The 24,485-nt window shown below is 43.3% G+C and overlaps 1 protein-coding gene across 5 annotated transcripts in view; it reads left to right on the top strand.

The window, feature by feature from the left end:
* Positions 1-24,485, top strand: part of CHCHD3 (coiled-coil-helix-coiled-coil-helix domain containing 3) — a 150,066-nt gene that overhangs the window by 3,448 nt on the left and 122,133 nt on the right. For 4 of the 5 annotated variants that reach the window (XM_017807813.1, XM_017807810.1, XM_017807809.1 and 1 more), the window contains exons 2-3: positions 337-412; positions 21,495-21,579. In XM_017807813.1, the coding sequence (XP_017663302.1) occupies positions 337-412; positions 21,495-21,579 (161 nt within the window). The remainder of the gene's footprint in view (positions 1-336; positions 413-21,494; positions 21,580-24,485) is intronic. The other variant, XM_017807811.1, reaches the window with a different exon arrangement.

Here is a 24,485-nt window from a genome sequence, read left to right as displayed (position 1 = left end):
CTTTTCCCCTTTTCCCCTTTTCCCCTTTTCCCCTTTCTTTTCCCCTTTCTTTTCCCCTTTTCCCCCTTTCCCCCTTTCCCCCTTTCCCCCTTTTCCCTTTCCTTTTTCCACACTATTTCCACCAGAGCCACCATCCTGCTGCTCGGTGCAGTTTTTTGGAGCTCTCACCTCGCAAATGACAGGAAAAAAAGTTTCTCTTTCTCTGGGAATTGAATTTTACCAGCTGTCAACTCTTTCTATTTGCTTTCTGGGCTCTTTTTTTTGTGAGTTTGAGTTCATTTCCCTGGGAAATGGGATCCAAAGGAGCCTGACCGTGCGTGGTGTTGTGTTTTCCAGCTCTCCGACAGCCTCATCGATCGGATGAAGGAACCCTCCTCACCCTCTGGGAGATCCCCCCGCTCCTCAGGTGCAGGTTTGCTCCTGCTTTTTTGGGCTTTTAACTGGGAGGAAGGAAGGAAAACCAAATTTGCCCTTCAGAGCTCTGTAATGAACTCATTGCCCTTTTTGGAGAGATGAGCTTCTTGACATTAACTTATTTTTGTGGGTTTTTACGTGAGTTTGAGGTTCCTCTTGGTTTTCTTCTGACATTAAAGTGCAAAACATCTGCTCGTCAGACTTGGTTTTCCACAGTATTGTCATTAAAACCTTGTTAAAAACACCACAGAACAAGCAAAAACCCGAATAATTCTTGAGTTCTGAAGGGCAAATTCTCGCTTCTTTAATCAACACTGAGCTTTGTTCTGCTGAAGTTCTGCTGGAATACACTCCAGCAAACATTAAAAGGAAAATGTGCTGTTTTCCTGTTATGGAAGGGTGGAAATAAGTGACACACAGATGGGTGGCTTTCTTTGCTCCTTGTATTTCATTACTGAGGCCTGTTCTGATGCATCAAACAGTGTCTGTGCCAGGCAGCCACTGCTCTGATTTAAAATATTTCAGCACAGGCTGCAGGAGTGGAAATGAAGAGCAGAGATTGCAGCTGGAGATTTGGGGAACCTCTAAAGTCCAAGGAAGGCTCTTATCAGTGCTCCAGAAATATTCCTGATAACAGGAAACTCCCTCGGGGCCTTTTGCCTTGATACTTAAAAAAAAAAACCCAACCCAACCCAGGGAACTCAGCACTGATTAAAACCAAGCCCTGTGGCAGCTTTGCAGCAGGACTGGAGTAAATAGAAGGAGCATCTTTCTTTCTTCTGAAGCATAAAGTTGTTTTCCTGGTGCTTAATTGAAGGTGTCTGTGGTGGGGTGTCTCTGTCACACCACCCCAGAGTGGTTTGGGTTGGGAGGGACCTCCAGGATCATCTCATTCCAGCCAAAAAGGGAATCTTTTTTTAATGTTTTTAAATAGTACCTTTCTCTTTTTTTTTTGCCTCTATTTTGCTCTGGTGCTGAATTATTCTAGGTAGAGGATTTATATAAAATAACAGTTGTCCATCCTTCCTGCTTTCCCTGTGCTCTTTGCTGCCTTTCCATCCTTAAACCTGAGTTAGGGACATGATCTTGTGAACAAGCACCTGGGAATTTGGGCCCTGGGGGCTGGAGGTGAAGGCTGGGACAGCCCAGGAATTCTTTGCTAATTCCCAGCCTGTGCCAGGGCCTCCCCACCCTCACAGCCAAAAATTCCTTCCCAATATCCCACCTCGAGCCTTCCTTTTGTTTCTCACTGTGTGGGGGGAAATGGGGCTTTGGCTTTTTTCATTCTTTTGGATATTTTTATTTATTGAAAGACTTGGAGCAAGTCCAGAGGAGGTCACTGAGTACATCAGGGGGGTGAAGGATCTTTCCTGTCAGGAAGGGCTGGGAGAATTGGGATTGTTCAGCCTGGAAAAGAGGCTTTGGGGTGACCTCATTGCAGCCTTTCAGTGCCTGAGGGGAGTCTACAAGAAAGGTGGGGAGAGACTTTGGAGAAGGGATGGAGGGACAGGACAAGGGGGAATGGCTTCAAAGTGACAGAGAATGTGTTTAGCTGGGATATTGGGAAGGAATTCCTGGCTGGGAGGGTGGGGAGGCCCTGGCCCAGGTTGCCCAGAGAAGCTGTGGCTGCCCCTGGATCCCTGGAAGTGCTCAAATCCTGGTTGGAGCACCCTGGGATAGTGGGAGATGTTGGGTTTGGAACTGGATGGTCTTTGTTGTCCCTTCCAACCCAAACCATCCCGTGATTCTGAGAATTCCTTGAGCGTTCTTGGGCTCGGAAAACCTTCTGGAGCATTTCTGCTCGAAGAAGGAGTGGTTTTGGTGCAGTTCTTTTACATCGCAGACCAAGAGCACTTTACAAGAATAAAAAAAAGGTCTCTGGAGGGAGAAACATTAGAGCTGTTCAAGCCAGCCCTCTCCTCAAGTGAAGCTTTTGATGGAGGAATAATGGATGAGGTTACATGGAAGAACGTGCATCTTGGTGCTTGCCAATGAGGATGAATTTATTGACTTCACTTGGGGGGTCAGAAAATGAAATTACATCCACTTACATGGGCACCTGACATCTAAATACAACATCTTAAAGCATCTGAGCCTTGCCTGGATCACTTTTCTGACTTCTGAGTGAGATTAAATGCACTAAAATATTTAACAAGTGTAAAATCTTTCCAGTCTGCCTGTAGTTCCTAAAGCAATATTGATGGAAGGTAATTTGGTCAGACAACAAGGGTGGGTTTGTTTTTTGGGTTTATTGTTTGGTTTTTTTTGCTGGGTGTGTGTATTATCCCTAAAGCTTCAGTCAGAGCAGACAAAGGGAATGCTTTCCTTCATTTTTGCTTAGTGGATATTGGAAAATCCACTAATGGTTTATTATGGGGGGCAAAAAAAAAAAGGAAGAAGAAGAAATGCTTAAATTCTCAGGAGTCTCAGCACCTCAGACAAGCTTTTTTCCCCCCTTTGTAGAAACAGATGATGCTGAGGTGCTGAGACTCCTGAGAATTTAAGCATTTCTTCTTCCTTTTTTTTTTCCCCCCTTTTTTAAGCTGTATTTGCTATTTTTGTCATTTTGAGAACAAATCAGTCAAGGATTTGTCACAAACTCTAATTATTGTGGAGTAATTGTGGAGGAATTGGGTTAGACCTTTGCATTTTTTCATGACTTGATTTTTGGGGGATTGATGTCTTTTTTTGGGGGGGGGAGGGTTGGTTTATGTCTTTTGGTGGAATTTCTGTGGCCTGGGGTGTCTTGGCTCGGTCAGAAGGATCGTTGGGATGTCCAGGAATGAGGATTTGAAGAATTAGGTTGGAACTGGAGAGACAACCAGGATTTAACTGAACTTTGGGAGAGCAAACTTCCAGAGAGAGCAGGTTGGTGGGGTCACATCAGAGGCAGATTTGAGGGAAGATATGAGATCCTCGAGGACAAACCTCTTCCAAGTGGAAGAACAGTCCATTCCAGCCCTCAGGAACGTGAATGGATATATTGGGAGGCTGGGCTGGCTGCTAACAGAGCTTTGGGGTAAAAACAAAGCCCAGCATGAGGGGGAAGCCCAACCAGGCTGGAAAATGAGTGGATTTGGGGGTCAGGAGAAGGCCCAGGTGTCCTTTACCTCCCCTTCAGCAAGGTGCTCAGCTCTCCCAATATCCTTGGATCCAGGTTGGGATAACTCAGGGTTGCAAACCCTGCTTGGACGTGCAGGGTCAGAGGGTTGTGGCCGCTGGGTCAGACTCTCCTTGGAGCTGCTGGAGTGGGATTCTGCAGGAGTGGAACAGCTCTATCCACGTCCTGGAGCAGGAAGTGGAGCAGAGGCACTTCCACTCAGGTGATCCCAAATTTAGGGGGCAGTTGGAGGGCAAAGCTGTTCTCCAGAGGGCCCCGGAATGGCTGGAGGAACGAGTAAAATCAAGCCCAACAGCAGCATTCCCAGAGCTCTGGGGATTCCTGGGAAGCTGGTTCTTCACAATGCTGATTGTGTGAGGGCGGGAGATTGTGGGTGTTGAACCAGGAGAGTGGAAATAAGGAATAACTTTGCCAGGATGAGAACAGTGAGGCGCCAGAAGGGTTTTCCCGCTGACACTGCCCGGTCTCCATCCTTGGAAGCTTTCAAGGTGAGCGTGGAAAAACCCTGAGCAATTCGGGGCTGATCTCAAGGCTGACCCTGCCAGGAGCAGAAAGGTTGACAAAATAACTTCCTGTGGCCCCTTCCAGCCTGAAGGATTCCGTGGTTTGGGTGTGGAAATCCATTTGCTCAGTCAAAAAGAGCATTTTGGAGCCTTTGAAGGTGAGAAGGGACCACTGGGACCACCTGGACTGGTCTCCTGCCACGTGCAGCCCCAGAGAACTCTGACACCAGAGTCATTGCCCTTGTTCCTTGTTTGTTTTTTAGGGAGATTTCTCTTTATTGAATTTTTCTTTTAAAGAGTTGCAGCACGTCCTGAGGATATTTAATAATTATGGCTAGTCAGGGACTGGGTGGAAAAAGAAGTAAAACTGGAATAGCTGATGATCAGTGTTGTTGGAGGCTCTGCAGCATTGCCTGTGACTTTGAATTCTGTGTTCTCAGTTTTTATGAGTGTCTGGAAGTTTACAGAGTTTGCCTAAATTTGTGCCAGTTGAGCAAGAACCCTCTGCAAATAAAAACCCCGGCGGTTCTTTGCCCTTTGAGGCATTAATTGCTCATCCACCCTTTTGTTGCAACAAGATTTTTTTTTTTCCTCTGTGTAGACTGAAAGATGAACTGACATTTGTGATTTCCATTGGTGGGATTCCCCTTATTTTTAGAAAAGGAAAAAAAAAATAATAACCAGGTTTAGCAATGCTGGGGTTGATCCCCTTTGCTGGGAGACACCGGTGAAAGCTCAGCCAGTTCCATGTGGATTTACCCCCTTCCTTCAGGATCCAGGAGAGCCTGGGCTCTGCTTTTGGTTTATTTGTTCTCCTATGTGTATCCTCATAAAGGGTTTTAAACTTTAGTGTCCTTAAAACCTGACATAAATCAAGTGGGAATCCTCAGGCAACACACTGGGACCACTGGAAGCCTGGAAAGCCACGATTTGCACATTATAGATTAATATTAATATTAATATTAATAATAACAGTGCATTGCCACTGCATTGTCACAGGTAGCTTTTATTTGCAGTGATGTGTATTGATGTTTTTTTGGGCTAAAGGTTCACTCTTGATGGGAGGGATTTTATTATCCAAAGGTGAAATGTTTTGTAGCTTCCCCGAAGGTGCCAAACTCCCCTGCTGTCAGTGCAGCAGCAAAGCTCCAGTGCAGCCTGATATTCCTGTCACTGGATTGCAGGAGCAGAGGGAAGGTGGAATTCTGCATGGGGGGTGAAGCCAGGAGTGCACAAATGAAGGTTTTTGGTGTCTGTGTGACATGGGAGGGGTTCTGGGGAGGCCTCTGGGTGTGTCCTCCTGAAAGGGGGCTGAAATTAGGCTGGAAAACCAATAAATGATGTTATTGAGTGTGGAAAAGAGACATAATTATGTAAGAGGAATTTGTGCTTCATGCCTGGAAGTGTCCAAGGCCAGGCTGGAGCAACCTGGGATGGTGGAAGGTGTCCCTGCCCATGGCAGAGGGTGGAAGGTGGTGATCTTTAAGGTCCTTTCCAGCCCAAACCATTCCATAGACAGGCAGAACCTGATGAATGTTCGTCTCACTTATGAACAGAAATTTTTTAAGGTGTGAAGGAAAAGAGCTGGAATGTGCCTGGTTTATTCCCTGTATTCCCAAGATGTGTCCAATTCCAAAGCTGCATTTGGCTTCTTCTCTGGAATATTGTCTTGGAGGTGTCACCTTTGGCTGCCTGTTCTCATTGCATTTGGAGTGCTCAGACATCCCGTGGAACGAGGCATTTTAAACTAAAAGTGGAACAAGAATAAAAGGCAAAAGGTGTTGAAACTCCTCCTGCAAATATCATGATTTTAACCTAAAATGTGATGTTACAACTGACCTCATCTAATGCTCTCCTGTCTGACCACGTGTGGTGTGATCCTAACGTGGTGTGCAGTGATCTGAACCATCCAGAAACACCCTCCAAGGACAGCTGAACTATTTAACTGAAATAAATTTAAACATAATTTAAATATACTCCAAGCAATGACATTTGTGTTTAATATTAGCCAGGAGTTTGACATGATACAAATTTGTTTTGATTAAAGAAGGCTTGACATGATACAAATTTGTTTTAAGTTTGATTAAAGAAGGTTTGACATGATACAAATTTGTTTTAAGTTTGATTAAAGAAGGTTTTTTACGATGAGGGGGGTGAGGCCCTGGCTCAGGTTGCCCAGAGAAACTGTGGCTGCCCCTGGATCCCTGGAAGTGTCCAAGGCCAGCTTGGAATTCTGAGGTTTCCAGGGGTTCTGAAAATGGAGGAATTAGGTTTTCAAGAGCCTGTGGGATTGAGGGATTGATCCCTACGTGAGGGTCAGGGAGAAACCCAACCCAATGAGTTTTGTCAAATATCAGGGGGACATTTAATTGATTTGGGGGGTTCTCATTTTACAGCTGAGAGAGAACTTGGGATATTCCAAATGGAATTTAAAGGAAGAGCACTGGGTGTGTCCTCCTACAAATCCCCAGGTCTCAGGCAGGTTCAGTGCAGTGAATTCCCCTTCTCTTTAACAAGCAAAATCCCAAATATTTCCTTAGCAATTCTTGGGAGATAAGAGTTAGAACCACCTGTTTTTTTTGATTTGTGCCTGCTTAAAATAGATGATCTTCCAGGATTTAGCAGGAAAATCACCTTGGAAAATAACTGTTCTTGTATTAACTCCTTGTAAGTGTGATCCTTGGATTAATTTCTCGTGAGCTCAACCCAAAAACTGGGGAAACTCTGGAAACACAGAGGAAAAATTCACCTGGGGAAAAGGCTGGGCAAAGCTCATGGAACCCTCTGCAAAAAGGAGTTTTAAGGCCTAATTATGGAATTCTTGCCATTGCCTTTTCCTAGTTCTGAGCACTGAATTATTTCCCAGTTCAATCCTGGCCTTTGAGCACAGGCAGCCAGAGCCCAGCCTGACTTAGGGCTGAGCTTGCTGAAAATGGAGCCAGTTTATCCACTGGTTTTTAAGCCAGACTTGTGGGAAGACTGTGTGGTGGATTTTCTGTGGTTTGGTTTTTTTTTTTAGTGTTAAAATTATTTAAAACCTTACCTGGCAACCGGTTTTGATCGTTTTTCCGTCTTTTTTTTCTTAATTTTGGTTACATTCTCCATTAGAAATCAGATTTTGACGGAAGAAAATGCCTGTTTTGGAGACATTTGCCCTGGTCCTTGTTGGAAATCTCCCACCTGTGTCCTTGCAGGATCCTCTGGGCATCAGGATAAACCCCTCCTGTTCCTCCTTTGTCCTTCAGAGACCTTCCTGGGATTATGGGTCAAAAAGACCAGATATTGGCAAAGATAAAGGACTTTGTAATTTAAGGGATTGTTGGAACAGAAGTCATTTAGAGCAGTGAATGATTTTTTGTTTTTTATCTTAAGGAATAAATTCAAAAGTATCGATATTTTTAATGAATAAAACCCCAATGACCAAATCAGAGCTGTTTGATTTCACCGGTGTCAGCCTTGATAACACCATAAAGGAAATTGTTATTCTGCTGCCTGGAATCCTCTCTGGTTTTACAGCACAATAGATGTTCTTATCCAAATTTATCTCCAAGTAGTAGAGGAGTTTAAATGCATTTTTTTTTCCCCTTTCTGTTATTGAAAAACACCACTCCTTCGGTGTAACACAACTTGCAGGCCTCCAAGTCATAAAACCTTTTGCTTTTAATAGTAAACTCTGCTTTTTCTTCCCATCACCATTTATTTACCAGGCAGAGAATCTTCAGTGGGATATAAAAGAACACTTTAAATGGGTGATTTATCACATTAAGATGAGAAGAGAAGCTTTGTTTTATCCTTTCATCTCCAGGCAGCAGCCAAGTGTTACTAAAGCTCTTCATCACTTGTCAGATGAGGCAGGTTAAGTGTATTTTTTTTTTTTTTTGTGCTGCTGCAAAGCTCTGGGTTGGTTGTTTTTTAGTTAAACAGCAGGTCCCACTTAGAGACTCCTTTTCCTCAGGGGAATGGGATGCACTTTTACCTCCTGCTCCTGTTTTTTTCCCCCCTATCCTGGCTTCCATGTGCTCTCAACTCCTTGACTTTCAGTGACCTCATGTTAAAATTTATTACTGAACTTTTGGGGAAGAGCAGCCTGAAAATTGCACTTTTCAGGTGCTCCAAGCTGTTGGTTTGAAATCTAAATTTAAAAAGGAGGGACAGGACATTTCTTCCCTGTTTTTACCAGCTTGGTTGTGTCCCTCTGGCAATTCTTCCCGGAGCTGCTTTGTCTGATTCCCATTTTTAGCCTCATTAACCCTGTTTGATTTCACCTCATGTTAATCACCTAAAAACCAAGGATCTATTCCAAGCTACTCCTTCAGGCTGGGGGTGAGAGATGGAGGTTCATCCCAGCCTGTTCTCCTTAATCTCTGGAATTTTGCCCTGAAGGAATCAAGTGGTTCATCCAAGATGCTTGATTTTTTTTTTTTCATTTTCTTTATCATTTTCTTTATTTCTTGGGCTTTCTTTTATGAGGAATCATCCTGAGAGGAAGGAGTCAGTTAATCCTTGATGCCACTAATTGACATTTCTCAACCAGGGGAGATGGAATCATTACATTTAAGGAGGGAAAAAAGAAATATCAGCAGAAATTGGTGGGAAGAATTAGTAAAGGCAGTGGTTGAAGAATGACTTTGGTGCTCATCTGAAATTCCAGGAAGCTGGAATTTTTGGAGAAGCATCCCTTTGGTCCTCAGGCAAAACTCAGTTGTCACTTGTGTTTGTGTTGAACTCACTGGCTGCTTTTATTGAGGAGAAAAGAGATTGTTTTACATGAGGAAAAAAGTGAATTTCTCCCGTATTTCTGAACTAATTGGGAGCATCTTTGCTGCCAGATTATTCCTTCTCCTTAGGATTTTCATATTTCACCTCTTACCCACTGGAACAGCCTCTTTCTTTTTCCCTGCACTTTTAATTCAATCCCTGAATCCACTTCTCTGGTATTTGAGGTGCTTTTCCAGTTGCTGGTTCGTGCTGGATTAACCTACTGAAGGTGGTTTATTCCTGGAGTGGAATTGGATCTGTTAATTGGCAATAATCCTATTCACTCCATCCATCTGTAATATTTTGATTTTCTAACAACTAATAACACTAGGACAATAAATTAAATCTAAATAGTTGGAGAGCTGGTGCAAGTATTTTATCAGCTGAGGGCCCAGACCCCTGCAAAGTTATTTTTATTAGCAGATCTCATTGCACAGCATTAAAAACAGAGGTGCTGGATTAATGGTTCTGTGAGACTTTTAAACGTTTCAGCATTTCTGTGTAATTTCTGAATAATGAAAAGAGCCATAAACATCATAGTTTTGGGCTTGTTTACTGCCTGCTTGCAGTTTATTATTAAAAGCAGCAACACAGGGCCACACTTCTGAGCTGGCAACGCTGTGGCTGCGTGCTCATAATTAAATTGAAATATAAATTAGATGAAATATAAAGCTGGAGAAAGACACACTATGACGCTTTAAGCCACCGCTTTCCTTGGGAGAAATAAATCCCCTGTGCCTGTGCCAGGAGTTATTTTTGGGGTGCACTTCTTTGAAATGATGAATATTGCCTGCTTCTAATCTGCCCCCGTGGCTCCTGCTGTTAACATCCCGTGAAAGGAGCGTGCTGCCACTTTGTCACTGAATTAACTTCCAGCTTCTCCTCCAAAATAAACACGTCAGAAAGTGGGAATGTCCTCAAGGCATGAGGGAATCCTCGGAGCTGCTCCCCTGCTTCCCATTCCAAGGGATTCTCACGTGCAGGATCTTTGCACGGAGGTTGTTTAAACTCTTTCCCTCTTCCCCAGTCAGGAATTACGACCCTGGACGTGCTTTTCATCTGAGCTGGATAAACCAATTGTGGAATTACTGCTTTCCCTGCCCTCATGGTTTGATGTGGAGATAGTGACCCTTTTCCCCCCTGAATAATCAACTCCTGCTGGAAAATTGTTAATCCCTTTAAAACTTAGTGCTTGGCTGTTACGTGGCCTTAAATGTCCAGGGCAGGAGTTTGATGTGCTGATTTATCTTTCCATGCAGCTCCAACCTCTGGGAAATCTGTTCAATGGGATCAACAGATGTATTGATGAGTGTTATCTTTGGGTGAAACCCTTTTTTCTTTCATTAACCTTTCCCTGTGAAGACCCACTTTCACTGCTTGTTTTTTCCCCACTGTTGCTGCTTCACGGACTCCTGTTTAATTTATTTTTCTCTTCCTTCTTTCCCAGGGTAAATTTGGAATTTATCAGCCAATTTTAGCCCCACTGGTCACAGATTTCTCAAGGGTAACGAGTTGATTTACTTGTTCTCTGAAATCTTGCCAAGGCTTGGTGACAATGTGGGTCCTGATCTGGTCATTGGCCAGTTTAGAGATCACAGGTTATCTTTGTGCTGTTAAACTGATTTGCAAAGGGAAAATAGCTACTCCTGTGTCCTGCAGTGCATGTTGCAGCTTAATTGATTGGAATATTAAGAGTTTTGTTGCTAGAAGTTTCCTCAGAGGGAGGTGTCCAGCACAGATGAGGGAGCTCCCCAGTGGATGCAGAATTGTTACAAAAGTCTCTTGTTTCCATCACTCTGGTCTTTTCCTGGTTTAATTACAGATTTGCCTCTCTGGATCCCCCTGTGCTTCCCCTTCCACCTTAGCAGTGCTTGGAAAATTCTGCATCATTCTTTCCATCCTCCTTCCTCCTGGATTTCTTCACCAGTCCCGTAGGTTGGACAAGACCCTTGAGATCAGAGAATTATGGACTGGTTTGGGTTGGAAGGGACCTTAAAGTTCATCCAGTGCCACCCCCTGCCATGGGCAGGGACACCTTCCACTAGCCCAGGTTGCTCCAACCCGGCCTTGGACACTTCCAGGGATCCAGGGGCAGCCACAGCTTCTCTGGGAAATCCATTCCAGCCCCTCCCCACCCTCCCAGAGAGCAATTCCTTCCCAATATCCCATCCATCCCTGCCCTCTGGCACTGGGGAGCCATTCCCTGTGTCATGTCCCTCCCTGCCTTGTCCCCAGTCCTTCTCCAGCTCTCCTGGAGCCCCTTTAGGCCCTGGAAAGATGATTATTGAGTCCAACTGTGGAAAGGCAGAGCCAGGGGAATCATGGAGGGTTGCAAGACTGTGGTAAACCCTCTTCCATCAGTGATCCTGTGGGATTTGGGAGAGCTTGGGTCCGTGTGAAGGGGATAGAGAGGTTTTGGAAAGCCCTGGAGCCGGTGGTGGTGCCTTTGTTTCCTGATGCTTGGCTGGAACACACATTTAATACTGGAATGAAGAGAGGCTTGGACTGGCTCTCAGTGCTCTGGGGATGGGTCACAGGTTGGACTCCATGATCCTGGAGGTCTTTTCCAACCTCAAAGATTCCCTCTAAGCTCCTTCCCCAATCCTGTTTTCCTGCTGGTGGAAAGGCCCTCACCAAGGCCTTTCTGAGGAGCGATGAGCAGCTATGAGACTCTCCCAATTCCTGCCCAAATCCAAGAGCTGGAATTGGGGAAAATTGGCTTTTCAGTGCCACTGATTCACAGCTGGAGAATCCTCTGTAGAGGTGATGGTGGGAGGTGAACTGAACATCCAAATTTGCTGGTTTTGGAGCCCTGACAGGACCAAAAGGCCCATTTGGGAGCGTTGGGCCTGAGAAACAGTGGTTGGTAATTCTTTGCATTTCCCTTCTCAGTGCAGAATTCGAGATGTTTTAGTTAATAAACCCTTTTACTTGGCTCTTCTGTGAAGAAATACTTAATTATTTCACTGGCCTCTCCAGTGATGGAAGGAGTTTGTGGAAAGACACCCAGTGAAAGAGTTTAGAAACGATTTTGTCCGAGCAGATGAAAAGGATCCCAGTAAATGTCCCTGTCCTGGCAGATAAAAATGGCTTTACAAGAAACTTCTGAACCCTAAAGATCAGGAACTGGACAACTCCAATTGTCCTGAAAGGGACACCACATGTTTAATCCTCTTGAAAGGAGACTCATAAAATCCTTCTTATCATTGCTTACAATGTGATTATTTTCTATTTTTTTTCTTTTTTTAAAATGTGGAATTACGGAATCCTGATGCTTTTATCCATTGTACTGAGCAAGAAAAGCTTTGCAGTGTGTGTGGAGTAGGGATTACTCACCCAGCTGAAGCAGCAATTCTCAGCTGTTGTGTCCAATCTAAGGCAGGGACAGACTTGTAAAGGCGTGTGAGGCTTTTAATTAAAATGATTATTTTCATTCATAATTTTATAATAATATTTATTGATATAATAAAGATATAAATAATATATCTATATAATAAATATATGGCTATATGCAAGTAAATACATATGTATATATATTAAATATATACATAATTAATCATTTAATTAAAATTATTATTTTTATTAATCATTTCAAATGAACGGGATGGCAAAAACGTCTCATGGCTGAAATAAAATAAGAAAAATAGGATTATTTCCCATCTCTGGAAGTGGGGGAGAAGGATGGGTTATGAAGCTTTGGGTGAAATTTGGGTGAAATAATTCTTTGAGGGCGTTGAGAGCAACCGAAAAAGTTCCATTAGAACTTCCCACCATTTACCCCCCTATTACAGCAGGAATTCCTGGAGAAAGGAAAAATTAGGTGATTTTTTTTTTTTTTTTGTTAACACACTTTTTTTCCCTCAATCCACTTATTGGTGGGAAATGACTTTATTTGCTGGCTGTCACACACTTCAAGATTTATTGCCCACCTTTCATGTTCCTTCTCTTGAACTTCCCCGTGTCTGTCACCTGTTAATGTGGAATTTAAATCCCCCGTGACAGGACATTTCTCCTGTGTCAAAATTCCATATTTTTGGTTAATGAATCAGGACATTTATTTAGTTGCAAATCTCAGAAATGAGTCATTCTTGTTAAATATCCCTGTCAGGCCCAGGCAGGTACAACCAGACACAAACCTCCTAATCTTGCTCTCCCTTGGTTTTTTTTTCCAGTCCCCCCTCCTAAATCCCTTGGGATTTACTGCTAAAGCTCCAGCACTGATGGGATGTTGAAAAGAAAATGTTCCAACTCTAATAGGAACTAAGTTTGTTTTGTTACTTGTGGCTCAGGCACGGTCTTGTTTCTGATTTAAATCAGAATAAATTGATTGATGCCCCCATTTACATTGTAAAACAGAGAGTGTAACAGATGCAAGAGTGCCTTTGGAAAGTAAAATATTAAACATTTCTAAATTATGCACACTTAATTGTGCTGGTTTGGTATTTAATTATCCTGTGAGCTCGTTAAAGTATTGCTGCACATTACCAATATTTAACAGTTAATACAAATTTCTGTCCTTGGAGACGTGGTTTGTGCTTGTGCTGAATTCCTGATTGGAGGAAGTGCCTGGAATTGGGGATTTCAGGGGAAGAGGCTGAAAACAGAATTTATTTTTGAGAACGCTCTTTAAAAGGATAATTAAGAAAACCCACAACAGTTTAAATGCTGCTCTTTAAAGCACATAACTTATTTCTTTTCGTGTTTTTTAGGGTTTTTTTTTTAGTGCTGGTGGAATGAAGGGATGGTCCATTATGTTTTCATTGAATGCAAGGCTAATTTTGACTATTACAGGGTTAAAGAGCGTTAGAAACCTAATAAATTTTAAAAACAATTGTATGCCAGCTACACTGGTGCACTGAGAATTACAACACTGTCTTGCTTCCTCTTCTGTTCTTATCCCAGCAAATCCGGGCTCTTGGAAAACTAATAATTAAGGAATGGTGTCATTGAACGTGATCTGAGCACACCAAATGTTTCCCACGGCTTTAACTGACATTGAAATCACACTTGGATTTCAAAAAATAGGAATCTCCCTCTTTTCTTTGGCGCGCAGGGAACATTTCTGTGGCTTTATGGAGAATTTGTGGGTTTAGGAGGCCTTTAAGGGTGAGTTTTGGGGCTGGTCAGAATGACCAGTTTGGAGCTGGAGCTCCACCCAGCTCGTGGCTGGGGAGGTGGGGATGGAACATCCCCCACGGATTTCCCAGGACACCTCAGCCTGGACCTCAAGGAACTGAGTTCAGGGGTGACCCAGATTTTGGAGAATGTCAGGAAAGGGAACAGCATTTTCTGGTTGTTTAATTGAATGAGAAATACGTAATTTTTTCCCGGTTTAGTGGAAATTATTGTGTGTTACTGGAGTGCCTGTCATTTATCTAGTTGGCTGCTCTTTCTAAATTAAATTAGGGATTTGAGATTTTGTCTTTTCTCTGCTGTTCAACTGAAATGGCTGCTGTGCATGAAATCACAGAGTGGGTTGGGTTGGAAGGGACCTTAAAGACCATCCAGTTCCAGGACACCTTCCACTCTCCCAGGTGGCTCCAAGCCCCATCCAGCCTGGCCTTGGACACTTCCAGGGGTCCAGGGGCAGCCACAGCTTCTGTGGGCAACCTGAAGAAAGAATTTCATCCTGTTGATTTTGAAGATTTTTGTGTGACCTGTGGAATTTAGGTATGGACCCAACTAGGGCATTTATGAAGCAGAAAGAATAAATGGAGGGTATTTGCATATTATGATATTCACATATTACACATCTCAAGTTGGAATGTGGGTGGGAAAAGTGTGGAAGACCTTTAATACGTGGGTGAGCCCCCAGGCTGAGGTTGGGAAGGCACCAGGCTGCCCGTGTGGGCTTCCTCATTCAATATTTATGGCTCCTAATGCACAGTTAGGGATTTTCCCCCTGACATCTTCATTAACTGGAATGTTTTCCAAGCTCCACTTGCCCTGCCAGCAGCTGGGACAGAGGATGGGGCTGAAGGCAGCCCTGAGAGGTTCCTCGTCCCGAGGGAGCTGGGGAATGTTCATCCTGGAGAAGTGCCCTGTTGGATCCGTGCTCTGCCTGCCCCGATGCTCAGCTGCCAATACCAAGTATTGCAAGAAATGCTGCAGGAATTCACTGGGAAATAGTTCTTCCAGCACTAAAAAGAAGCCTTCCTGTTCCTGTTGATGCTCAGCACGTCCCTTGGAGCTGTGTTCTCCAATTCCACTTTATAGATCGTGCCCCTCGTTGCTGTTCTTTGGTGGTTTGGGGTTTTCTTTTTCTTCCTCCTTTGGATTTACCTTTACATTTCAAATATTGCAAAAAAAACCAGTGCAAAAATAAAGATCTTTTCAGTGCTGCCCTGTCAGCTTCACTGCAGTTTTCTAAGCCTGTGTGGTGGAAGGATGAATAGAAACCAAGAGCTGCCTTTTTTTGTGTAATTGTAGTTTATTTAAAGCCGCTCTGGGCAGGGTTTGGAGCAAACTGCTCTGGTGGAAGGTGTCCCTGCCCGTGGCAGGGGGTTGGAAGGAGATGATCTGGAAGATCCCTTGCAACCCCAACCCAAAATGTGTTTGCAGGGACACCTCCCACTATCCCAGGTTGCTCCACGCCCCGTCCAGCCCGGCCTTGGACACTTCCAGGGATGGGGCATCTCCTTGTTGGTTTGAAGGCAGAAGTTTTAGCCCCAGAGCTCCTTGGCTGGGGTCTGGAACTCAAGAGGAGAGGCTGGAGGACCTGGAATTGTTAGGCTTGGAAGTGTCCTTCCAGCAGGGAAGTTTCTGAGACAACAGAACCAGTCCCTTCGTGGTGGTTCCCGACAATAAACCCCAGGCAGAGGTGAAACAAGTGCTTTGGACCTGGGAGGAGAAGCTTTTTTGCCCTCAGGTCAGTCAGCCATGGAAATGTGTTGCCCAGAGGGGCTGTGCTGTTCCATCCTGGGAAGTCTTTTTCCATAAAATCCCATGTTTATCTCTATTAAGATGGTCAGATGTCCGGGGGGGGGGTCACATACGGTTCCGTGCTGCCCTCGGAGAATTTGCTTTCTGAAGGATCTCCCGTTCACTGGACAGTTTTTTTAGCAGCAAAACTTTCACTAAATAGCTTAAATAGACTTGTTTATTTTCTTTCTTCCTTTTTTTTTTTTGGTTGTAAATTCATTCTCTGCATATCATTTATCTGAGCATTTCCTTAAAGGCCTTTGATTGTATCAAACCTAAGTGTCTCTTCATTAATGACTTAATGCACCTGCCCTTTCAAGAGAATTTACTGAAGCTGCCTGCTAATAAATGCTGCTTCCATTAATGATTTTTTGCAAATGAGAGGCTAATGGGCAGATTCCCAGCTCTGCAGGCTGCAAGTGATTTGATTAATTTGTCCACATCCCATTCCTGGTTTTGCAGGCTCACATTTTGGAGGCTGCAGGTGTCTTGCTTTCCCCGGGGTGGGTTGTTTATTGCTTTGGGTTAAAATCTTGATATCCTGCTGATTGTTTCTTTTTTTTTTTTTTTTCTATGAGGCAACTGCTTTAGAATGAGAGGGGAAAGCTCTGGATTTGGATCTTGGGATGAGAAAGAACAGAGGAGTTAGAGTCAAATACTATGGGAGCAGCTGAGCTGCACCTGCCCTTGTGCACCAACCCGAGGGATAAAATTGCTGAGAGCTCCTCAAAAATTGTTGTCGTCGTGTCTTGTCTTGTCTTTTCCCTGCTCCTGCTCCTGGAATTCCAAAATGGAGCACATTTTATATATCTGAGCCCTCAGGACTCGCTGGGAATGAGCAGCTCCTCAGGGCCCTTCTCTCCTCTGCCCTCCTCAGTTGTCCCTGTGACTCTCCAGAGCTTTTTGGACCTGGGAAACATGGAATTGGCTTTCTGGTTTCTTACCTGTCTGATGCTGAAGCACAAGTGGGAGAATAAACACAAAGGTTTCATCAAATGGCTTTACATGTTCTTTGTCTTTATAAATATATTTTTAGCAGAAATCAGGGCTCCTGGCCTTTTAAAAAGGTGGCAGAATAAGCCCTTTTTCAGGTTGTTGGATGGGATCTTGGTCTCTTCCTTGTCTGGAAAAAACTGAAAGGGAAAAGTGTTGAAACCTTCCTTTTCACCACACCATCCTTTCACCCTTCAGGTCCATCTGAAGACATGATGCCAACTGGAATAATTTAACAGAAAAGTGGAGTAAAAATGCTGTAACTTTTATTCTGGAATTCCTCTCTTCTATTCCCTGGGCCTGGTCACGGGTTTTGACCAATAGACACGGAGTGGATGTAATTTATGGGTTCTCCAGATCTATCCTTGGCTCTTTTGTCCTCTTGCTTTCAGGACTTAAAGCTTTAAATACAAAAGGATCTGAATTTCCCTTTTCGTGTTTGTAGGGGGAGGGGAAATTACCCCTGAACCAAATATGTGCTCTTGCAGTGTATAAAAAGTGGTTTAAATAATAAAATAACAAAAATAATAAAAATGGTTTCAATAATAACAAATGGTTATTTAATCTGTAGCCTTTTTGAAGTTTGAACCTGTGCATGAAAGGGGGGGAAAAAGGACCACGTCTTTCAAAGGTGGACAGATAAGAAATATCAGATCTCCACAGTGGTTTGTGATGGGAGCTGTGCATTAGCACCCTGAAGAACTTAAAATATTAAAGGGGGTGGGAATGGCTAAAAAAATTATTTAAATTTAATTTTTAATACAATTATATTAATATATGAATATTTTAGCAGTCTTGCACCCCCCAGGTTCTGACATTCCCCGGTACTTCAACAGTCAACAGTCTTGTTTTATTGCCCTGGAGTGTGAGCAGAAATTACCATCAGAGAAATGTGATTCATTTATCTACAGTCTTCTTTTGCAATAAATTAGCTTTTCTCTTTTTAAATGCTTCTTCCCCCTGGAACAAATCCCTCCTCCTCCTAGAACTGCAGCTTTTTTAACTGAAACACCACAAAGTTCCCATTTGGGAGCTCCCCGGTTGTATCTTACAATAATTCTATTGAATGATCTATAGCTCCACTTTTATTCCCTATTAGTAGCTGGCTGATCAATGAGCAGCTTAATTGATTGTTAAGGGCAAATGTCTTTATTGGCTTTTCTTTTCTCATTACGACTTAAACCATTCCATGGTCTGCTGGAGTTCTTGTACTCATTTTTTTTGCGCTCCAGAACAATAAATTTCGTGATGCAGATGCTGCTCAACAAGATATCGATGCTGCTGCCAGCCCAGATATTCCCAATAAAACAGGGCTTTGCTTTTCCAGCCGGGTTTGTGGCGGCGATGTGGGAAAAGTTTCATCTTCACCTCGGAATTTGCACCTGTTTTGTTACGTTTTTAGGCTGGGCTCTCTCAAATGTCCCCCCCATTTTTCCCTCTGTGTCGTCTCAGCATTCCCTGGAGATTGACTCCAGGATATTGATTCCTTCTGCTTTCCTTAAGATGTTTATAACTGAATTACTTGCCTGAGACTCCCATAAACTTGATGGAGCTGCTTCCTCCATTCCTAAAACTCCCAGTTTTCCGAGGCTGCTTCGGGATGAGACACATTGCACGCTGGGCTCAGCGAAACTATTGTGGGAATGGGGAATAATGATTTTGGGATAATCATCATGGCCGGGCTTCGCGAACGAAGATCTGGGGAGGGCTCTGCCCACGTTTGTCACAAGCTAAAAAGGCAAAGGTGGCTAAAAAGGCCAATACGAGACAGGCACGTCCGGCTGCAAAAGGCACAGCAGAAAGACTCCTTAGGTGGTAAATTCTGCAGGACACGGTTCTTTCTGCGTTGTCTTTTCTCCTCAAGGGTGACCCTGTGTGCGTTCTGAATCCGAAAAACTCGGTCCGAGAAACTGCTCAGAGACTTTTTTATCTTTAAGCAGCAAGGTATTTGTTTGTTCAGCGTTGGGAGCCAGCCAGCTCGCGCTGGGCAGACTTGCTCGAAAGCTTCACACAAAATCAGCATTTTTATACGATCTTCAGCTGTGATTAAACGCATATTCAAGCGATTACAACATCTATCTATGCATATTAATAATAGATGGAGTATAGGTGGAGCTCAGGCGGGGCTTGGGGCGGTGCTTCTCTTGGCCCTCAATCCTGAGGGTACTTCCACTCTTCCTCCATGGGTCTGGGGGCTTAAACTCATCTTCCTCAGCTTGACCTTCCTTCTCTTCCATTGTTCTTGACCCGCTCACTGAAGCTTGGAGAAAACCCTGGCTCCCGGCCTATTTCTTCTATTCAAATGTCTACCTTATCCTACTGCATTTCTAATTTATCACCTCTAGGCCTATGACATGTTCTTGTACTATTCTCTTAAGCTTTGGTCCAGTAAGTAGAACAGAACAAGCACAGATGGTTTTGGATGTTGGTAGCTCGTTAGCAGGCCCAGATTCCTTAGTTAACTCTTTTGGGCCTGGTCTCCTGTTTCAGTTCTCAAAGGCATCAGCTGTGTTATAGATGGTGTGTCTCCAGACCTCCCAGTTTGAGGCCAGAGTAGACCAGTTATGGTGATCAATATGGCCAAGGCTGAGATGTTGTTTCAGGCAGTCCTTGTATCTCCTCTTCGGGGCTCCTCTCATGCGGCAGCCGGTGGTGAGTTCCCCATAAAGCAAGATCTTAGGGAGGGGTGGTTGGTTCTTCATCCTGGAGACGTGCCCTGCCCAGCACAACTGTGTTTTACAACATGACCTCAATACTTGTGACTGCTGCTTGTTCTAGAACAGATGGATTGGTCACATCATCTGACCAGTGGATGTTTAGGATTGTGCAGAGGCAGCGTCGATGGAAGCGTTCTGGGAGTCGCAGGTGGTGGCAGTAGGTGACCCATGATTCAGATCCATATAAGATCCATTCTCCCAGGCAATCAGCAGTAGGACAAGAGGCCGTGGCCTTAAGCTGCACCAGGGGAGGTTTAGGTTGGATATTAGAAAGAAATTCTTTGCAGAGAGCGTGCTCAGCCATTGGAATGGGCTACCCAGGGAAGTGGGGGATTCTCTGTCCCTGGAGGTTTTTAAGATGAGGCTGGACGTGGCACTTAGTGCCATGGTCTAGCAACTGTGGTGGTAGTGGATCAAGGGTTGGACTTGATGATCTCAGAGGTCCTTTCCAACCCGTCTGATTCTATGATTCTATGATTCTATGAAGAGAGTAGACAGCACTATGGCTCTGTAAACACTGATCTTTGTGCTTGTCTTCAAGTGTTTATTTTGCCAAACTCTTCTATGGAGTTTTCCAAAAACTCTCTGTGCCTTTGCCAACCTGTTGTCTATCTCCCCATCCATCTCACCATCCGAGGAGATGAGGCCACCCAGGTCATTAAACTGCTGGACTGATTTGAGCTCTGGTTGGCCAATGGTGATGTGGGGATGAAGGGAGACTTCCTGAGGTGCAGGTTGATGGAGAACCTCTGTCTTCTTCAAGCTGACTTCCAGCCCAAAGAGCTCAGCAGCATCTGCAAAGCAGGATGTTAAACGCTGCAGAGCTGCTTCTGTGTGGGCAACAAGGGCGGCGTCATCAGCATAGAGCAGCTCCTGGACAAGATGGTTTAAGGTCTTGGTGTGGGCCTTCAGGTTGAAAAGGCTTCCATCAGTATGATATCAAATGTAGATCCCGTCCTGATCCTCGAGGTCTGCCCTGGTCCTTTGGAGCATCCTGCTGAAAAAGACTGTGAAAAGGGTTGGAGCGAGAACGCAGCCTCGTTTCACACCAATATTTGCGGATAAATCCAGCTCCTGGGGAAGGAGGTGGTGGAAATCTCCTTCCCTGGCTTCGAGCCCCCTCAGCAGAGGTGTTGTTGCTGCTCCAGGGGGTTGTTTCACCTCCTGAAATTCAGCATTTTTTTTGTTTTTTGCTCAAAGTTCTGGGGGTTTTGGGATGGGATGTCTGTGCTTCCATAGGGTGGGATCTGAGCCTCGTGGGAATGAGGGAAGTGCCTGTTTGCCTGTCCTGGAATTCCAGAGTCAGGCAGAGTTCCAGCTGGTGTAGGCAGAGCTTTATTCCATGGATTTTGGTAGTTTTATAGGTGTCTGTCTAGGATTGGTGACTCTCCCACTTTCCTACCTTTGTGTGGAAAACTCAATTCATATTCTTGAGGAAGTTGCTTCCCTGCTTTTCCATTTCTTCTTTCATTAATTCATCTGACACAACCTAAGGGAGGCAAACATTCCTTTCTTGTCTGCTTGGTTAAAAAAAATTTGGAGGATTTGAGGCAAAATCCCTGTCTAACAATAGGAACTGGAAACCTGGATATGTAGGATGTTGTAAGTGCTTTGCTGGGTAAAATATGCAGCTGGAAATACTTGATTCTTCACACAAAGACACCTCCTTTGCTTCTGTATGAATAAAACCCAGCGTTTTATGACTTTACTATTTATGTCTCTGTCCCATCCCCCCCGATTTTACTCTACAAAGGCATAATTCCTGAAGAAAAATGCATTTAATTTAACATATAGTGCGTGTTGTTTAATTTTCAGCAGGCTGCACTAATTGAAAAACCGTTTGAGAAGAGTAATTTTTTAAAAAAAAAAAGAGGAATTTTAACTAAATGTTGTGTGGGCTAAAATTTCCAAGCTGGTTAAAAGCACAAAAAGCACTCCAGCTGCTCTGTAGAAGAAAAAAAAAAAGCAAATAAACAAACTAAAGCGCCGTGTTATGCAGTTGTTTCTGTAATTGGGAATATTTTTGTGTTCTGTTAAGGTTTAATTGCGTTTTTCTTCTAATTGCAGTTAGTAATGAAGAGCTGAAGAAAAGAATAGCTGAAGAACTGGCCTTGGAACGAGCCAGGAGAGACTCTGAAGCTCAAAAGAGGAGGTTGGTTCATTAATAACGGGCAGGATTTCAATTAAACGTGTGCTTAATGCTTTTATTTTTCTTCAGCTGCTTCCTTTCGTGCCCTCAGACGGTGGCAGGTGAGATACTGAGCAAGTTTTGATATTAAATACGTGTTAAAAGAGCAATTAAATTGGGATTTCCACGTCAGAGCTGCTCTAAATCCCTTTTGACCTCCCGAGCGGGGCTTTTTTGCAGCATTTCAAGCTCAATCTGATGATTTCTCTGGAGTCCAAACCATCACTTTGTGGTGCAGGGGCAGAAACAGCAGAGCAGGGCAGGGCTGGGGGCCTTGTGACCCCAAAAAGAACATTTTAGCAGCAGTAAAAACGATAATTCTTGTCATTTTTACGAATTCCAGAGATTTCTGGGAGCTGCAGCGGGAGCTTGAGTGGATTTATTAGTACCATGTGGTTGCTTTGAACATGCCAAATACTTTATAAAACCAGTTTCCTGGTAGAAAAATCTTGGATATAATTTCTATCTATTGAAACATTCCTTTCTTAAGCTTGGTTTTTTTAAGAGTGAACTGAAAGCCTGGGCAAAGCCATTCCTAGCAATTAAAAATTCCCATTTAAACTGGAAATAGATTTTGGTGCCTGGTGAACTCAGTGGACTTATTAGTCCATTAGTGTGTTTATTTATATTTTCAGTGATAAGCACAAACAGATAATGACACACTGGATATAAATATTAACTTACACGTTGTCCCCCCCGCTCTGAGAATGGGAAGAAAAGCTCATTATGATGGATTAAAAAATATTAGAATGTAATTAGAACTGCTTAAACTGCCTGCATATATCTGAGTGGTTTCCTACACATCATCATATTATTCTTTAATTGAGTTTGGTTGATGGAGTATATAATTAGATAGGGCTCTATAATGTCCCAGGGAAAAAAAAAAAATCAGGCTTTTCTCTTTTTTTTTTTTGGCATCAGCAATAAAGGAAATCAATAAATTACAGTGAAATCTCTTCTCTCTGGAACTGGGCACTGACAGGACAACTTGGGTTGTGTTTGAGCTCCGTGTTGGCTGCTGAAAACTGGAGTTAAATGTGATTGAAACACAGAAATTTTGTAATTTGACCCTTTTCGGCCCCTTCCGTTCAGTTTTCCGTAATTCAGTTATCCCAGGCTGGGAAAGGGAGGGAGAAGGTTGTCAGAGAGATGATATTTTTAGGGAATAATGCTGGAATTTTTAGGGAATAATGCTGAAGTCTTCCCTCTCTTTGACTCAGGATTAATGGGGAAGATGCTACATATCAAAACATCTTCTCGTTGTCTTAAAACAAGGGGGAAAAATCAGTGCCTTTGGAATTTAAAAGCATCCAAAGAAATTAATGAAGAGGATAAAAAAAGACAAATATCGAGTCTTGTTGGCAGTTTCTAGTTTTGCTTTATTTATTTAATTGATTTATTTAATTATTTAATTTATTTAATTGAATTTTTAGCCGTGGCGAGGATTTTTTAATTATAATTTTTACACAGTATATATAATTATAAAAATGCATTTCAAACAGAGTGTAGGGGCTTTTTGGTGCTGGGTGACACGACTTTAAAAGATGTTTCTCTTGAGTAATTTTTAAGGTCTTTGTGGGCTGAATTCTGGTTGAGGTTTGTGTTTTAAAAACATTGAAAGAGTGCAGAGTGCTCAGTTATTTTGTCTTGTTCTGGGTGATACAAACATGAAATACAACCTGCAATAATTAATTTGTGATATAAACCCCAAACACATTAACGCAATGTTAGGAAACAGAACAAAACTAGAACTACTATTAATATATTAACAATTTCATTTGATAACCCACTACTTTCAAGGCCCTTGTGACAAAAAAATTAAGGTCCTTTTACTTCCACATTCCTCTTGAGGATTGTTTTACCATAGGTGGTTTATTTTGAATATTCACATTCTCGTTCCTTCCTCAAAAATATTGAGTTTTTTCCTCAAAAATGCTGGGTTTTTTTCCAGTCTTGAAGTGAAATAACATTTAAACATAGAAATATCTGAAGCTTTCAACAGTTTGTTGTGTGATTCCAAGTGTCTAATGGCTGATTCCCTGTGTGTGACCACATTTGGATTTGATTGCAAAACGTGTTTTACTCATTTCCAGGCCGTGAAGGAAGTTGCAGTTTTAACTTCTCTCTAAATTATTTATTCACACATGCATCCCCAGTGCAGATGGGCTCCTCTTACCTCTCGCTACATACAGGGAAGGGCTGTTCTTATTTCTGGGATTAAGAGCTGAAAAAAATACTCTTAAATTGGGTTTCCAAAAAGAATCATTAAGGTTGGAAAAGACCTCCAAGATCATCAAGTCCAGCCCTTGACCAACCACCACCACACCCACTAAATCATATCATGAAATGCCACATCCTTTGACTCGCTGACAGTACAGGAACTGCAGCTCTGGTTTAACAGTTGAATAATTATACATAAAACAGGGGGTTAGACCTGGATTTAGGACATGTGTCCCAAATCCTGCACCCGTTGATCTCTCATATTCCCAGATGTTTTTTCATGTATATTCAATGTATTCAACTCTGTGGGATTGAGTTGGTTACAAATTTTCCGTGCTGAGAACATGAAGCTGCTCTGAATTTCTGGCTCAGGGTGAAAACCAGGTGGCAACTTCCATTTTCCCCCCAAATAATAAGGAACCTTCCCAGGATTTTCTTCCCTCGGGGACCTCCCTGGGATCTGCGGCTCCCTCAGGAGGGGCAGCTCCGATCTCTGCTCCCTGTGACCAGTGGTGGGATCCAGGGAATGGCTGGAGCTGTGCCAGGGCAGGGGTAGGTTGGATTTTAGGGAAAAGTTCTTCCACCAGAGGGTGGTTGGCACTGAACAGGTTCCCCAGGGCAAGGGGCACTTCCCAAACCTACCAGAGCTC

Source organism: Lepidothrix coronata, unplaced genomic scaffold, assembly GCF_001604755.1.
Source record: "Lepidothrix coronata isolate B3197 unplaced genomic scaffold, Lepidothrix_coronata-1.0 Scaffold20, whole genome shotgun sequence".
Lineage (NCBI taxonomy): Eukaryota > Metazoa > Chordata > Aves > Passeriformes > Pipridae > Lepidothrix > Lepidothrix coronata.
This window is presented reverse-complemented; position numbering and strand designations above follow the sequence as displayed.